Genomic DNA, 18,075 nt, shown 5'->3' with positions numbered 1-18,075 from the left:
CCGAGCCTGGCATTTTCTCCTTAGGAGCCACACCTTGTTTCCTACAAATCAGCTCTTCCAAGACAGACTATCTTGGGCTTAAATATGGAATTTTAAATACGGAAGAGATAAGAAGGATAAAAAGGATGTGGGCTGGGAGATTACTAAAAGGTTTGCCAAGAGTGTCTGAGTTCAATACCCTACCAGGAACCCATGTTTAAAAAAAAAAGACAGTATGGTAGTGGATGCTTGTAAAACCAGCATGGAGAAACAGACAAAAGTCCCTGGGGCTTGCTAGCCTGCTAGTCTAGTCCACTTGGCAAGTCAGTGGGACTCTTCCAAAAAAACAAAAACAAAAAAACCCAGATGGTCCTAAGGAATAGCTCCTAAGTTTGTCCTCTGGCCTCCACATGCAAACATGCACATGCACACACCAAAGACGACAAAAAGTTAAGTGTGAACATCTGAAGGTAGGGTGAGTGAGAGGGCTCAGTGGATGGAGGTTCCTGACCCCAAGTCCCACAGCTTGAGTTCCATCCTGGGACCCACATGGTGAAAGGGAAAAACTGAACTGTGGCATACACACTCCTCCACCTCCACACATCTATACACACAATAAACACACGCTCCTCCACCTCTGCACACCTATACACACAATAAACACACGCTCCTCCACCTCTACACAATAAACACACGCTCCTCCACCTCTACACACCTATACACAATAAATAAATACAGTTTTTATATAATTGAAGTTAGACTACTTGGGCTTAAATTCTGGACTCGTCGTCATCATGTTCCAGCTTTTTCATTTTAAAAGCAATTACTCAAGCTCCCATGTGTCTCAATCTTTAGGCCATGGAATGAGCTAAAATACGTATTTTTGGACTGAGGATGTGATTTATTGTAACTGGCAAATAGTCCTAAATGTTTACAAAATCATCTAATATCTTTAAAAGTCTACCCTGTGATAGCTATCATATTAACACTAGTGTCACCCCTGTAACTAAGAACTATGTTGTGTCCAGTAAGCCCAGAATGCCTGGAACTGGTGCATTAAAGTCTGAGTAATGACAGACAATCATGCCAAATCAAACAGTACTGAAAAAGGTCTGCCCCCTTTGTCATCTCTTCTTCATAAATGACAACAAACTGTTACTGCTTCTAAAACAGCAAAAAGTTATCTAGTTAGTTCAAAGTAGGAATTAGTATTGTTCTTAGATTGGGAAGGAAATATTATGAAACCTACTTAGCACTGGCAGTCACTTATTAGTACCCCAAAACGCAGTAGTAAATAAACCTAGCAACACACTCAGATAGGGAATAAGAAATGGCTCCTAGCTACAGGTCTTTGGTAAAAACTATGAGTGGCAATAAGGTCACTGATCTGCACCAAGGATATAATCACTATTCTCAGTAAAAAGAAAAAGAAACAACATGTTTTTAAATCATTTTACTCTGTTCATAAGTCACATTTAAATGGGCAGAACTGCTTCCATTACAGACAGACGTATCGTGCAAAGAAAAATAGGCATAGAGCTGGGAAGACCACAGTAACACAACAGTGGCTGCACAACCTCAGCCAACAGTGTCAAGGTTTGCAAGTGGGTAGGAGCGAGGGCTGCTCACAGCCATGGGCCGAGACCATGAATGTTTGTTTGAACCAATGAAGCTACTGTACAGAGGATCGTGTGACACTTTCACAGAGGAAAGTATGTAAGTTGCTGGGCAAGTTTTACAAATCTCATTCAACTGTGATAAGTGGTTGCTGAATTAGGATGCAGGAGAAATAGTCTCACGGGGCTTCCTTAATCTTACAGCCAGGGGAATTCTTATGCCAAAATAAATACCCACACATACCAAACCTACACACTGAGTTAAAATGGAGTGGGTGCTGGGTCTGAGGGAGCGAAGGGGCCATTACTCGAACAATAGGTCCTCGTCCTTCTCCTCGGCCAGCAGGTTGGCAGGCTCCATCACTTCTCCAGCTGCCTTCCGCTGCTCCAACTCCTTCTCAAATTTTTCCTTGATAATCTTTTTCTTCTCCTGTATTTTCTTTAACCTGCAGAAAGGGGACTCTCTGAATGCTCTTTCAGTGAAAAGGAACATGAATGTCTTCATTCAATAAACAATAAAAAAGGCAATAACCATGGGACCACTGGAAACATTCATCTTCTGTCATTTTTGCCATTTTAAAATGTTTGAGGGAAAATATCTTTTAATATCTGATTGCAGACACCCTAGCCTACATTAAATAAAACCTGACATCCATCTTGTAAAGGGCCAGATTCTGAGCATTCTGTTTTCAAAATTTTTGGGTCATTATAACCCTGAACATGAATGATAACTACAATTCCATGTCACACTGAGCTGCTTCAAGATCTAAGACCAGCATGCTCCTCTAAACACTTCTCACCCACCCTCTTCTGCAAACTTAGAGCACGGCCCCTCCTACTGCTCTAGATTTCATAAACTGTGGGCGAACCTTTTTTCTCAGCACATAGGGTGCTAGTTCTAGCGGTGTGATTCACTAGTTGGGAATGCCCAAGTACTCTCTATTACCTGCACATACTCAATGTGCAGTGAATTGGGTGGCTTGCTCAATTCATTTCTCATCTAAGGTTTTAGTAGGAGAGACCCAACACAATCACTCTTTTTGTTTTAAAGAATAATCTTACTAGTCTTTCTGAAAGGCATAAAGTTTTGGAGATGCCATGTTTGATCTATATGCAAAGCATGACACCAATCTTGGAAACATATTCATCCAACTCTGTAGTGGATATGCTAAGACCATGTTTGTGTAGTATGCCTCTTCGTGCATAGTCAACACTTAGTGGCTAAGCTTTGTATCTGTCCACAAGGCAAATGTGATTAAAAAATTATAAAAGTTTAATGTAAAAATTAAATATACTAAGGGAGTAACAAGTCAAAAACTTTCACCTCTTTCCTTAAAGGAAACACAAGAACCACTACAAACATGACAACTGACAGCTACCAAGTGACTGGTGGCAGCTAGTGTAAGGGTGGGTGTGTTAGATGAAATGAAGCCTCATCTGATAGCACAGCACCTCAATGGCTCATGCTACTTGGAAGAACATACAGTTGAAAAGCTACATACTAGGTCTTTAAATTCCCATTTAACATTTCTAGACTGCTGTTAACCACAGTAAACTGAAATGGAAAACCAAGATGCAGGCAGAGGGACCAGCTGTTACTATTTCTTCTTTCGGATTTATTTTCTGAGTGTATATTCTGAGATAGCCCAGGCTAGCCTTAAGCTTACAGTCTTGCCTTCTGAGTTCGGGGATTATAAACAAGCACCACATGCCCAACATTTATTTCTTGTTCTCATTAACAGAATAAAATAAACTCTGATTATTCAAAAGAACATAAGTACATTAGCCACGGAGCAAACTGAGACTGTACTGTATGGAGAAAAAACAGTTAAGTGCCAGTTCAACAAACCTATAGAACTCTTCTCGCTCTCTCTCATCCAGCTCTGTGATGATATAGGCAAGGGTGCGTTCAATCCGGGGAATGATAACTAGAGTTTAAAATATACATATGTGAGAACTTCAGTGCCCTCTCAGAACATTACCAATATTCAGCTGTACAGTATTTATTTTCTAATTGTAGAAATAATGTGCACTTAATGCAGAGAACTTGGAAAACAAAAACACAAACAATTAAAATGAGATGTAATCCAGCCAAATTAAACTATCTTGTAATTATTTTGGTATATACCTTCCAGCTATGTACAGATACCAATACTGGCCAAAACAAATCTAATGCTAATACTGAGTACACCTGAACAGGCAACAATAAGCCACAAACATTACCTTAAATACACTAGAACACCATGGTTAAAAACCGAGAGGAGGGAATGCTGGGACCATTCTACATGTCACTCAGCTCGGCTTTACATACCATGTTCCTATTCTGTACTGTGAGCTATCTGAGGTTGAGAACTATAACATTACATACCATGTTCCCGTTCTATACTGTGAGCTATCTGAGGTTGAGAACTATAACATTACATACCATGTTCCTATTCTGTACTGTGAGCTATCTGAGGTTGACAACTATAACATTACATACCAAGTTCCTATTCTGTACTGTGGGCTATCTGAGGTTGAGAACTATAACATAACATACCATGTTCCTATTCTCCTGTACTGTGAGCTATCTGAAGTTGAGAACTATAACATTACTCGTTTTGTTTTGATGGGAGTTCAATGAAACAAAGACTAACACTAAAATACAAGAACTGTGTTTCTGGGGCAATGGTGCAGCTCAGTGGTACAATACTCGCTGGGCCTGTACTTAGGCACCACCACGTAATGTGGCCAGACTTATTTTTAGATGAGATAATACTATCCGGGCACCGCTGTAGGAACTTCTGTGCTTCAGGCTTTGCTCCTCTCTTACCAAGGCTGAATAAACATTTCTTTCATGGAAACTGAGTTGGTTCTTCAGCCAAGAAAATTGTTAAATAGTTGTATTTTTAAAATAATAGATAAAAGATCGAAAATAAATGTAGCAAACTGAGACAATAGCCTAAAGGAGAGATTCGAAGATTTAATCTTCAAATTTAAATTTTTAAATCTTCAAATTAAAAAAAAAAAAAGCTATCAATCAATCAACGGATAGAACTTAAAAAAACACTAGGGCTCGTGAGGAATAGAATTTCTACCTCACTACTGCATGAGTGACCAGAGGTAGATGGCATTCCGAACCCTGCAACTCCCTCAGGATGCACCTGTGTGTGTTCATCCTGGTGGGCACACTTCTCTCTCCCCTGGCAGGGGCACATCTCACCTCCCAGCCTGGATTGGGCCTGAGTCCTGGTAGCTGCCTAACAAGGGGCTGATGAACAAAGTGCCTCCTGGCGGCTTTGACTCACCATGTTCGATGGCATTTACACGCCTGTTGGTTATCTTAATGGCTTCATCCAGGGTAACAAAGGAAGTCTAAAATCAAAGGACAAATTGATAGCAAGCACATGTCCATGACCAGTCATGCCTGTTCACTCAACGCCGCTCGGACTGCACGTACAGAAAACGTGGAGACCCAAAGACAACTCGCTTCTTTTCAGCCTGCCTTAGAAGCAGAAAATACCAACAAGATTTCTACAGAACGAGTGCTGCTTCCATGGAGAAGCATTCGCTCAGAACCCAGATCACATCCACAGCCGTGTCGTGGGCACTGACTCTAGCACTGCCCCTGCTGCTCTCGTCTAGCAGAGGGATCTGTGCCACTACGCCACCACTGCTCCTGGGGTCAGTCGTCAGGCTTGTGTCCCACGGCCATCTGAGCTGACGGTGCCCACGTGACTGTCAGAAGCCAGGCTGGAGTTAGCCTCTGCGCAACGCACCTGCAGCGAAGCTAGTTCCACCAGTAGTTCCACTGCTTTGGCATAATTCCTCTTTAGTTTAGCCAGCTGTTCCCCACCTCGGGCTAAACCAGTCAGTTCATAGCCTGAAAGAACCAGTCAGACAACATTTTTCGTTAGTAAATAATCCTCCATGAAATTCCCAAAAGGAAAATAATTGTGAATAATGACAAAGATGGAAAGACAATTCATTCCTATTAAATGCAAAGGCCAAGCACAAAATACCCATTCCAGGCTCACGCGAACAGGTGTCTACTCGACCAACATGTCACCAGTGACCCTTAAGTCTAGCTTGATGAACAAATGAGTTTATTGGGCTTATATTATAGGGCATGAGTTAAGTATAAAAATGAGGTGACCCCAAATGTTGCCTCATAGGAAAGTCTAGCATGGTTAACTTCTCCGTAGCAGCACAGCTGACTCTGCTTTATACACTCCAGCACCCCCAGAAGCCAAGTGCAGCTGGAACAGAATCCCCTCAGGGAATGACTAGAATCTCAGCTGAGGATCCCATGATCCTACCTTCTCTCCTGAAGAAGGTCAACAAGCCCATCTTAAGGGTCTCTTGAAGGTTCCCACAGCTTCTCTGATTGAGACAGTAATGGCTGTATGCTTAGACAACAATGTTCTGTAACATACTAAACAGCACTTGGGTTTTTATAAGGCTACTAGAGTAACCATAAGGAGAGAAGTGTGTGTGTGTGTGTGTGTGTGTGTGTGTGCGTGCTGGGTATACAATCAAAAACTAAACACACTAGACAGCCTTTACCACCGAGCTACATAACCAGCCCTAGAGGGGAAACAGCCAGCTAACAATGGTCAATGCCATTAGTGCAAGGAGCTTTCTGTACAGATTCTTGCTTTACGTGAGCCACCATTAACATTCTGCACAATTCACTGAACAAGTTCATGAACCAGTGAAAAAGAGTGGCAGAAGAAAGAATATTTTTATATGGGAAAAGGTTAACTATGTCACTCTGAGAAGACTAAACAGTGTTACTTGTCCTCACAAATGCAGCCAGATTAGGAAAGGAACAATTCCATAAAGCTTGGCGTGAGGTACAACCATCTAGGAAGATCTAGCCTTCAGAATGCATCACAGAATGGAAGATCTTATCAGACTTTTAAAAGACACAAACCAGAAATTATAAACAATTCAACATGCGTGCAGTTTAAGCAGAGATAACACAGAGGTCCAGTTAGTGAATTGTTAATAAAAGACAAAGCCTCATCTTTTTAAATGGCAAGTGACTGCCAACTATATTTTTCAGTTAAAATTATACATCTGAAGATATCCACACTTACTGTCAGTTCCTTCATGGTAATGCTCAAACACTGGTAAAGTAACACCTGTTAAATGAAAACAATGAAGATACATGTATGGATTCACAAACTGGGCTTGTTCTTTTTCTCCCACCCCTATGGTCTTAACATGCCATCAAGATGTTCTTATTTAGGAGAAATTAGGACACTGCGATGTTGTCGTGCAGCTGACTAGCTCCAAATGTCACCATTACCCCTCCAGGGACTCTCGGGGTTGGTCATTTACCTGCCACATTATCTTTCTTGGCACGGATCTTCACTTGTGCTTTATTTACATTTTGGATAACTGTGGTGCTGGAAAATAAAAAAGAAAGAAGATTTGTTGAAGAAATAAATCAATAGGGGCCCACTGGATAGTTTCAGCATTGAAATCCAGAGTAAGATGTCACATTATATATTGGCAATCATCTTAATTCCAGCAAGGAAAACTCAACAGTGGCAGCGGAGGCCCTCAGAGAGTAAAGAACAAATAAGAGCTAAATCACCAGCCATAGGACAACCAAGTTTAGAGTATGTGGACGGCTTGGGTTACAGTCAGCACTGGACATGTGACTTTAGAGGGTATGTTCCCAGCAGAAAACAGAAGAGAACACTTTCCTTTAGGTTTGCTGTGCAGTTGGCTAGGCCGCTATTCACAGTCTTTATCCTAACATTCTTCTGATGTCACCAACTCACCATCTGCTACCAAAAAACAGAGTATTTCCCTATAACCACATCAAACACACTCTACTAATGTTCCCCTTCTGCAGGGAAAGTAAAAACCTGATTATGTTATCCTACCAGCACTGGCGGATCATAAGGCCTGCCGCTCAGCTGGCCTCAGGGCCCTCAGGAAAAGCTCCTACAGTAAGAAGGGCCCATGTCATGAAACAGGAAACTAAAAAGTACAGAAAGCAACTTCCACGTCTGTCCCTAACTGGCCATGTACCCTCAGAAACACGTTCAGTCAAAATGGGAGTAACCACCTATCTCCAGACTTACTTAGAGAATCAGGAGGGAATAAATGGGCATGATCCATTTGCAAATCAGTATGTGTGCTTTGTCAAGCTATAATGACATGATAAAAACCAAAAAGCTCTTCATTTTAGTTAACAGATTCCATTTGCAAAAAATATACCCTAGAAACAAAAATATGTGTGCATGAAGATGCTCATAGTTCATTTCCTCATAGTTCAACAATCTAGGATTCAACTCAAAGACCTGGCACTAGAAGAAAAGGTTAATAAATGATATGACTACTTAAGAGTGCAGACCTGGGAAACAGGGAAAAATGTTTAGGACACAATGGTAAATGAAAATGAGTTTCAAAATATCAAGTATTCTATACTTGCCACTTATAGAAAAGGAACATTTTGAAAGTAATAGGTTAAGGTTATAGTGTTAAAAATATTCCTATTACTGTATCCTTTGTCTTTAGTGTCCATATATTTTTTAATTAAAATGTTATGAAACTATGAACTTGAAACACCCTGCTCTTACCTGAAATCTCCTGCTGTGAACTTGGCCTCAGCCAATGAAAAGGCAGCTTCTCTCATCACTTCACCCATCAGCATCTTAGTCTGAGAAAGAATAAACCAACAACAACAAAATCATACCGTAATTAGTTCCTGAAATAGTATTTTATATAAAGTATCAGAATCAAAAACTGACTTAGTAATGAGAAAACATAAAGCTCAAGTTTTGGACAATTTTGATCATGGTCCTGACAATATTAGAAAACCATGAGCTTTAAAATTAAAATACACTCAGAAGGGTGGTAGTGGCACATGCTTTTAATAGGGAGGCAGAGGCAGACAGATCTCTGTGAGTTCAAGGCCAGCCTGGTCTACAAGTGTAGGACAGCTAGGGCTGTACAGAAACCCTGTCTCAAAAAAAAAAAAAAAAAAAAAAAAAAAATTAAAATAAGCTCATAGCCAAACAGAAAACTGAATCTAGTGAGGCTTGATTATCTTGAATAAGTCCATGCTGATTTGCTCAAATTAATCTTCTAAATTCCCCAAGAGTCTAAAACCTCTTGGTATCCAGACTCCAGAGTACAGCTGAAAATGTAATGCTTGGGAATAGCCGATGATTTTTTTAAGAGAAGAGAAACAGGGCCATGGGTAGGAAATTAGCTGAATTAATTAAAAACCTGCTAAAATAAGGAAATATGTCTGGTGTGGGACAGATATTAAACAGAACAGAGTATTCAGAAACAAGCCCAGGTCTACGTGAGAATTTATTGTAATAAAAGACCATTCAACTGTACATCCATTCACAAAATGACAAACTTCTAACTTACATTTCTCCATCAAGAAAGACCCATCCCTAAAAAGGAGATAATACATATTCAATAGAAGGATCCCTCCATGTGTGTGTCAGGTGTATGCGCAGAGGGGTACTGGTTGTCCTGCTCTATGACTCTACCTTATTTGATTGACACAGGGTCTCTTCTAATTGAATTTAGAGCCAGGCTAGCAGCCAACAAGCCCCAGCACCCCTACCCCAATTAATCCTCCTTGGAGTTACAGGCTCATGAGATCACACCCAGCCTTTTTTGTTTGTTTGTTTGTTTTTGTTTTTTGAGACAGGGTTTCTCTGTAGCTTTGGAGCCTGTCCTGGAATTAGCTCTTGTAGACCAGACTGGCCTCGAACTCACAGAGATCTGCCTGCCTCTTCCTCCTGAGTGCTGGGATTAAAGGTGTGCGCCACCACCACCCGGCCACACCCAGCTTTTTGTGTGGTTCTAGGCATTTGAACTCAGGTCCTCTGGCCTCTGCAGGCACCTGCACTCACACACACATACACACACCTACACAGATATACACATATTTAAGACAATAAAAATAAATCTTAAAACACACAGCACTATGAGCAAGGTGTGGTAACATACACCTGTAATCCTAGCACCTAAGAGGGTAGAGAGAGGAAGATAGTTTAAGATCATCCTTCATTACACGGCAGCTTGAGATCTGCTCAGGTTACATGAAACTGTTGCAAGAAAACCAAAACAAAATTAAAGCAAAACAGAAAATTATAAGCCAGGTGTGGTGTTCTGCACCTGTAGTCACAATTATTCGGATTAATTAAGTCCAGAGAATTGCTTGAGCCCATGAATTCATGGGCAAACTGGACAAAAAATTAAGACCCTCTCTCTCAAAACAGATAAATAGCTATAAAGCAACAAAATAGAACAATATTTTTCTAGCCCTTTTAACCCCTTCTAAGCCTTATATAATTTAGACCTATAAGGAGTCCCAGGCACAGCGGTTCACACCGATTCCCAACTCTGGACGAAGGAAGCAGGAGGGCTGAAGTAAGGGTCAGCCTCCAGCTGGCCAGTGAGACCCTGTCTGAAAACAGGCATGAAGAGGGGGAGAGAGAGGACTAAACTTCAAACTTAACAACATGAAAATTAAGGATTTTTAGTTGTTTTATTTATATTTTTAATTCAGTAACAGAGTGGTATAGTTCAGTGGAAGAGCACTTGCCTAGCAACTGTAAATTCATTGCTTTGAATCTAAGAGAGTCAAAAGATCTCAACTGTCCTTTAGTTTACAGATACGCAGGAAATATTTTTAGTGTTTTATACATTTACCAGAATGTATGACTGTTTTCAAATGAACAGAGAAGAAATTCACCAAGAGAATCAAATTATCAGCGTACATGAAAAGCTGTACAAGTTCATACATAACTGAAAATAGCACAAACTGAAGATAACTTCAGCGCCACAGACGGGCAACACCAACATCCTTAGTGCCCAGTGAGGAAGGAGGTAAGAAAACAAGCCCTCCTGTACAGCATTTTGTAAGAACATAAACTGGTATTAAGATTTTGGCAGTTACTTATAAAGAATTTCAATGACCACAGAAGACTGTGAAATTATTTTCTGGAACAATGTTAGCATTCACACACAGAGGAGTTATGCATGTCTTCCTCCCTAGGCACTGTTAAGACTAAACATTGGACAACATACCATTATTCCGTTATCCACAAGGGAATACCATACAGGTATTATAAAAATAAGACAGATTTATGTACTGATATAAAGTTGTTTGTGTCATGTCATGGAGTAGGGAAGTGGGGTAGCAAATCAAAAATACTACAACATTTAATACTATTATTATCTTAAAAATCCACGTGTATGCACATAGTACTCTAGGTACATGCTTTCAGAGAGACAGCTTAGTGGGTAAAAAAGGACCTGATGACTTGATCTTGATCCCATGTAAAAGCCAGAAGGGCTGGGCATGGTGGTGCACATCTTTAATTATAGAGCTCAGGAAGCAGAAGCAGGCAGATCTCTCTGAATTCAAGATCAGTCTGGTATACATCAAGAGTTCTAGGCCAGTCAGAATTACATAATGAGACCCTGTCTCAGAGGGGGAAAAAAAGGTGGCTCACATCTGTGATCCCAGAACTCCTATGAGACAATAGCGGAGCTAGAAGAATCATCTGGTCATCCAGTCTGGCATATATAGGTCAGCAGCAGAGACCAGGAAACACTGCCTCAACAAGGTGGAAGGGAAGAACCAACTCCTGATACTGTCTTCTGACCTCCACACATGTGCTATGACATATGTGTGTGTGTGTGCACATGTAAAATACAAGAAACAATTTCATATTTAAAAGATTCTAAAACTAACTCAGAGAAATGAGAGATGGGATTGCTGGAGGTAAGAAAAGAATCCTTAGTTTTGAGAATGACTGTGTATTGTTTCCACACTATTCTGTATAATTCACCACCATTTGCCCAACATAACCACTCAACAAAACCTACGATGCACTGGCACTGTTTCAGGCACTAGAAATAGAAGACTGAAAAGACCAAGTCCTTACTCTCTGGAAATTCAATTCTCTAGTAGGAGCGAACCCATCAACCAAGAAAACATCATGGAGTAGAATGTGCTAGAAAAAGAATAAAATGAGAAGTAACCCAAGCAGCCACTTCAGATTGGATGACCGGCAATGGCCTCTAGGAAGAGATCAGAATGGCCAGAGAAGACAGTCAAAAGAAGTTCTAGGAAGTAGGAAGCCAGATACAATGTCTTACGCCTGTAATCCCAGCACTGAGAGACCGAGGCAGAAGAGCTGCCATGAGTTATCCTGGCCTACAGAATAAGACCCTTTCTCAATTTTAAAAGGAAAAAGATAAAAGCATCTTAGTCACAGAACAGAATGAAAAGGCTCTTGAAGGGGACATCAGGAAGAACACTCCACATGAGATAAAGGAGGCAAGCGTGGCACATGTCAGATCAAGTAAGTGGCTCTGAGCACACGTGACGGAGTTTAGGTGTTACCATGACTTCTTTGCAACTTGAATCCTCCTGTGCACATGTGCCCGCAGTTCTCTATGACTGCACCTACTATAAAGGATTATTCTTTTTGAAAGGACAAGAATTGATTTAAATAATGTAAAGGAGGGGGCTGGAGAGATGGCTCAGTGGTTAAGAGCATTGTCTGCTCTTCCAAAGGTCCTGAGTTCAATTCCCAGAAACCACATGGTGGCTCACAACCATCTGGAATGAGGTCTGGTGCCCTCTTCTGGCCTGCAGACATACACACATTGTATACTAAATAAATAAATAAATAAATAAATATTTAAAAAAAATAATAATGTAAAGGAGAATTAGGAAGTAGATATTTCCCTCAGTGGTAAGGTGTGTATTAGCATACACGAGGTCCTGTGCTCAACCCCCACCACCAGAAAGAGAGGTAGTAGAGAGGGAGAGAGGGAGGAAGGGACACGGAGGAAAGGAAATTTTAAGTGCCAAAGGCCATACTTGGTTTTCCTTAGACAGACATTGAATAGCTGCCCTGCTCTAAGCAAAGCTTACTCTACCTCTATTATCTTCTTCAGGATCTGTCGAAATCGAAGAGTTAAGGCATCAGATTTTTTCTTCAAGAGGTTTCGGCCTGTCTGTGCTCCTTTTAATCGAGCCTTCATGATGGTCTGAGCCCTACGAAAACAAAGCAAACACATTTATTGTCACCACTTAAAAGGCACAAGAAATACCTCCATAGCAGATTTATGTGCTGTCTTCTGAGAACAAAGACATGAATGTGCTCATTCCAATGCAAAGAACAGCTCTTCAGAGGACTGGCAGAAATTAGAAATGACTTTCTTTAGGAAATGAGGCTTGGGGAAAACCTAAGCTTGCTTTGTTACCGTTACATTTTATGGTACATTCTACACTTTATCTACAATGATGCACTATGTTCCTATTGTTCCCATGGGGTAAAGTTCTTCCCTATCATAAACCAAGACCCTATTATCAGGTATTCATTTTTAAATGTGTCCAGTAACAAAATGCATATATAAGACCCGGAAATGGCCCACTAACCTAAGAGTGAAGCCTCCTAAGCTTACTGCATTTTTTCCTCACCAGAAATCCTAACACCAAAGTAAACTCAGTAATAGTGGAAAATGATATCGGTGTTTTAGTGGTCACATGACAGATAAAATTTCATAGTGAGAAAAGGAGTTTGGGTAATATAATCTCTCAGAGGCTGCTCGGCCCAGGCACACAGCAAAATAGCATGTATTAATGAATCTGTGGGCAAATCCTTTGATTACTAAAAACTTCCACTAGGAGGTTATGGTAATTCTACAAATGGAGAAAACCTTAGACATTAACTTTAGGAAAATGGGACTCAGAAAAGTAGAACAACGTCCCCACAGTTACTCATGGAAGAGCAAGCAGGCAGGAGTTTGAGCCAGATTTGATTCCAGTGACTTGCCAGCTTAGGTTCACCAGGCCCCAGCTCCACACTGCCCCCCCTGAAAGATGTAAAGTTGTAGCACCTGAACAGCTCTCCATCCAAAAGGCAGTTAGCAGTGGGCGAGAGCAGAGACCAGCCTCGCCAGAGGTCTAATCCAGTGAAGCCGCTTCAGCTTCCAGTCTAAACAAGAGCCATCCACACCAATGTGTACACAGAACATTCTGCACTGTTGACACTAAATACCAGAGTTAAGATGCAAAAGATTGGATGAGGGACTGGGAAGATGAATCAGTGTGTAAGAGCACTTGCTCTTCCAGCCCAAGGACCCAGTACCCAGTTAGACAGCCAGGCATGCCTGCATGTGCCTGTAATCCCAACACTGGGAGACAGACAGACAGACAAACAGACAGACAGACAGACAGACAAATCCTGAGAGCTCCCTCATCAGGAGTCTGGAGGGTCTTTATCTATCTGCTGTTTCATTGATTGATTAATAAAGAAAACTGCTTGGCCTGATAGGTCAGAACATAGGTAGGCGGGGAAGACAACAGTATGCTGGGAAGAAGGGAAGTGAGAGCTATAGCTCTCCTCTCCAAGATGAACGCAGGTTAAGAATCTTCCTGGTAAGCCACCACTTCATGGTGCTACACTCATTAATAGAAATGGGTTAATCAAGATGTGAGAGTTAGCCCGTAAGAGGCTAGAGCTAATGGGCCAAACAGTGTATAAAAGAATACAGTTTCCGTGTAATTATTTTGGGTAAAGCTAGCCAGGCTACAGTAGTTCATTTCTACAGGAGTCTAGCCCAAACCACAAGCTTCCAGTGAGACTGTCTCAAGGCGAAGTAGGGAAAGTAATAGAGGAAGACACCAGATCATAGTGAGATTTCATTTGTAATAAATAAGGCTTGCCTTAAGTTCAGAAAGTAAAATAGTCTCACTGATCAGCCTTACAGACCAGGCAGTGTTGACATACACCTTTAATCTCAGTAGTCACACTAGTTTGCCACAGAAACAGAGCAGTAGTGGTTCACGCCTTTAATCCCAGCACTAGAGAGTAGTGTAAAACGGGAGGAGACAGCTCACAGACACAGTCTCATTCTGAGATTCCTGGAGGCAGGATCGCCATTTTGGACTGAGGTAGAGGTAAGAGTTGGTGGCTAGCTGTTTTGCTCTTCTGACCTTCAGGTTGAACCCCAATCTCTGTCTCTGGGTTTTTATTAATTGTGGCACACAAGACATCCTGTTCTGACCTCCACAGGCACATGCACCCACAGACAGGCATGCAACATGTACGCACACATGCACGCATGCGCACATACACACACACTCACAGACACACACACACACACACACACACACACACACACACACACGGAGTGGGAAGATAAAGTTGGATAAAACTTAGGTTGCTCCTAGCACTGCAGATTCCTGCAAATTTGGAGCTCATGGATGAACTGATGGATAAACTAAAACTCTAGACGACTGAACTTCTGTGAGTAGAAGTTTTCAGTTATTGAGACTCAAGAGTGACTAGAACTGGATACGGAGTGGTGAATGTCTGTAACCCCAGCAGTTGGCAGGTAGAGGCGAGAAGATTGGAAGGGGAAGGTCAGCTTGGGCTATATAATGAATTAGAGGCCAGCCTGGGACACAAAACCAGGCCTGCAAATTTTTTTTTAAAGAGAAAGAAAAAAAAAAAGAAAAGATAGGAAAAAAGGGTGACCTGTCTGAACATTTACGAGAACCAAGAATTCACCTGACTTCTATTAACTCTAAGGTTCTGTGCCCTCCCCCACTCAAGCTTGAGACAGCATCTTGTGTAGCCCAGGCTGGTTTCGAACCCCTCATCCTGGCTCTTCTTCTTGAGTACTGTGCTTTAGGCGTATGTTACCACACCCAGTTTTATGTGGTACTGGTAGCTGAAAGCCCCCGTATTGTGTACTTTGGCCAAGTGCTCCACCCTATGGCTGAGCCGCATCCCTAGGCCCTCCTTTGCTTCCACCTAAATTTGTTTCCTTTTCTTGGGTGATACCGGAATGAAAGCAACATTCCACAGGACAACAGCACCAAGTGTACACAGGTGGAGCCACAATCAGTACTGTGTGATCTCGACCATGGCTATTAAACCTGCTCCGCCTTACAAAAAAAGAAAGAAAGAAAGAAAGAAAGAAAGAAAGAAGAAGTTTGACCTTCAGCTAAAACAGTGACTTTGTCTCCTACTGAATCAAAGACATCTGACTGTATGACAAAGAACCTGCTGTCAAACTGTGGGAAAAACATTTACTTCCCACACCTCACTTCCCCTGGACTAGCAAGCTGAGTGTTCTCAAGTAACAGCTGCCGCCCTCACTCCCCTACCATTCTCCTTGCCCACAGAAGTCCATTTTCACCTCCTAGTCCTAAATTAAAGGCTCCAAAGTAAAGCAAAAGCACACCAGCGTTGTGACTAGTGATTAAACATGGCCAGACATTACTTGAAGCAGTGAGAACACGGAGGGCGAGGCCAAGGTCAGCTCCACTCTGGTTCCTGCAGACGTGCCTGGGCATCTGAAAGAGGATGAATAAGACCAAGTGGAGCCTGAAGAGTGAAAATCACTAAGGACTGAGTCCAGCCTGTGGCTGGGTCAGCTGCATCTGCTCACTGACCATCATACAAGGGAGGATTCCAGCCTCAGAGACACCATCCTTCCGGATGATTACGTTTCATAAAAGGGCTCTCTCAGGCCCCTGACACATTTGTGAGTTATACAAAAATATATATTCAATTGGCGGGAGAAAAAAAAACTTTTTAAATAGATGTTCTGTAGAAGAGAGGGCTAGGATCAGGTGTTAGCTAAAAACAAGTATTGAATTCTTCTGTCAGCTTTGAGCTTTGTTTGTTCTAGGCACGCTTGTTATTTTTACTTTTGAGGCGCTGGGGGATTCGACCAGGGCCTTGTGTATGCTAGGCAAGAGCTCTGCCACTGGGCTACTATAATTGATGTGAGGGGAAGACTGGGGTCGTCCTAGCCTTATGTTTCTGGCAGCCATGTTGGAATCTGGTGTCTCTCTCAGTAAGGTTTGGCTGGGGTTATTACACGCTGAGTTTTGAGATCACCCTAGGGACGTCTCGATCTTTGTCTGTGGCAGGCAGTGCATTACTCCACGACTAGCCTGTCTGTGCAGTTAGTACAACTTCAAAGTCAGCGAGGAGAAGGTGAAAAAGGGTTTTAAAAGAATAATTAAAGCTCTCTCATTCATTCAGAACTAGACACACCATGGCAGAGATGGACATTCAGTCGGGGAGGGGAGGCTGGGGCGGGGGGGGGGGGGGNGACCAGGCTGGAGAGACTCAGCGGTTAAGAGCACTGGCTGCTCATTTAGAGGTCCTGGGTTCAGTTCTCGGCACCCACAACTGTCTGTAACTCCAGTTTCAGGGGATCTAACACTTTTACACAAATGCACATAAAAAATAAATTTAAGAGTCCTCGGGTTCTGTGAGGAGGAAATAAAAAGATGGGATCTAGAAAACAATCCAGTAGCACACACATACCCACCCGTCCAAACACGACCTGGAGAAAAAGACCGAAATATCAGAGTAAAAACTATTTCCTTCTTCAAAGACAAGGGCACAAATAAGAACTATCTTCACTCTCCACAATGAGTATTTGAGAAAACGTAAACTGTCCTTTACAAATGTCATTTCCCCTGACAAAGATGTAGACCAAAACAGAAAGGCAGCCTGCAACTCAGCCGATCCCCCATCCCAAGGCGAGGGTTCAAGGAACATTTTGGGGGACCTCCTATGCATTAAAGATGCCTCCCTCGTCCAGGAGGTGGCCCACAGGTTAGCGGGAAAGATCCCACGCACAAATATCCGCGTGACGACGTCATGAGTGGCACTACGAGGGAGAAGGAGTGCTTCAGAAGCCCAGGTATGTCGCCCCACAGCAGGTGACACTGGACGGGATCCAAGATTAAACCCGACAGCTGCGTGCGGTAGGGCGACTCATCCAACGCCACTCCGGCTTGGGAGCCGTCTATATGCTCTCATCACATAACTTCGGTCAAAAGCACCTTAGCCTCTCCAACTCACCCCTCAGCACTGATGAGCCCTGTAAGGCAGAGCTAGCGACTGCTCAGTTATGTAAACTGTGTGTGTGTGGCTCAGAGGGTGTGTGGGGGGAGGGGGGTAAAGACCTCAGACCTCCAAAAAAGCCAGCAGGCGGACTCCTTTTCGTTTGCACTGGAACCATCTTGACCCGTCTGTTCTCTCAGGAAGAACAGGTAAGGGGGCCATCGGGAAGTCCAGCTCTCAACTCATGGACAGACCCCGGGGAAAGCTCAGGAGCGGCCCCGAAAACAGGGAAGCAGGCTGGCGGCCAAGGGTACGCGGGCATTCGCTCCGGGAAGGTGTTCCTGAACCTGGTGCCACTGTCCTACTCTTTGACTTACATTCGCGAAGGGAAGATTTCAATCCGGTCTTTGCCCGACATTCTGACGGTGACAGTTCGGCTCGGGCCCCCAGCCGGGCAATCGTGACTGCAACACCTCCAGAACTGGTAACCACAGCGCCTTCCTCCACCGGAGTCAGCTGATGGAGTCACTTGACCCTTTCGCGTTGCTAAGCGGCTACAAGAATACCGGTCCCCACTTCCGGTTCCTATTGCGAGAGGACAGAGAGGGAGGCGTGGGCTG

The 18,075-nt window shown here is 42.7% G+C and overlaps 1 protein-coding gene across 1 annotated transcript; it reads right to left on the bottom strand.

Annotated features, from left to right (window-relative positions):
- Positions 1–1,417: 1,417 nt before the first annotated feature.
- Positions 1,418–18,052, bottom strand: Atp6v1d (ATPase H+ transporting V1 subunit D). Its single transcript, XM_050158450.1, has 9 exons — positions 17,833–18,052; positions 12,516–12,633; positions 8,174–8,253; positions 6,921–6,988; positions 6,677–6,721; positions 5,354–5,457; positions 4,883–4,949; positions 3,445–3,523; positions 1,418–2,041 (listed from the first exon to the last, which is right to left on the bottom strand). Exons 1-9 carry the CDS (start codon positions 17,871–17,873, stop codon positions 1,900–1,902), a joined length of 744 nt encoding a protein of 247 aa, XP_050014407.1. The 5' UTR covers positions 17,874–18,052; the 3' UTR covers positions 1,418–1,899.
- Positions 18,053–18,075: the final 23 nt, after the last annotated feature.

Source organism: Alexandromys fortis, unplaced genomic scaffold (assembly GCF_014885135.2).
Source record: "Alexandromys fortis isolate MF-2015 unplaced genomic scaffold, M_Fortis_MF-2015_v1.1 scaffold_99, whole genome shotgun sequence".
Taxonomy (NCBI): Eukaryota; Metazoa; Chordata; class Mammalia; order Rodentia; family Cricetidae; genus Alexandromys; species Alexandromys fortis.
Note: the sequence above shows the minus strand (reverse complement) of the source record. Positions and strands in the feature narration are given on the sequence as shown.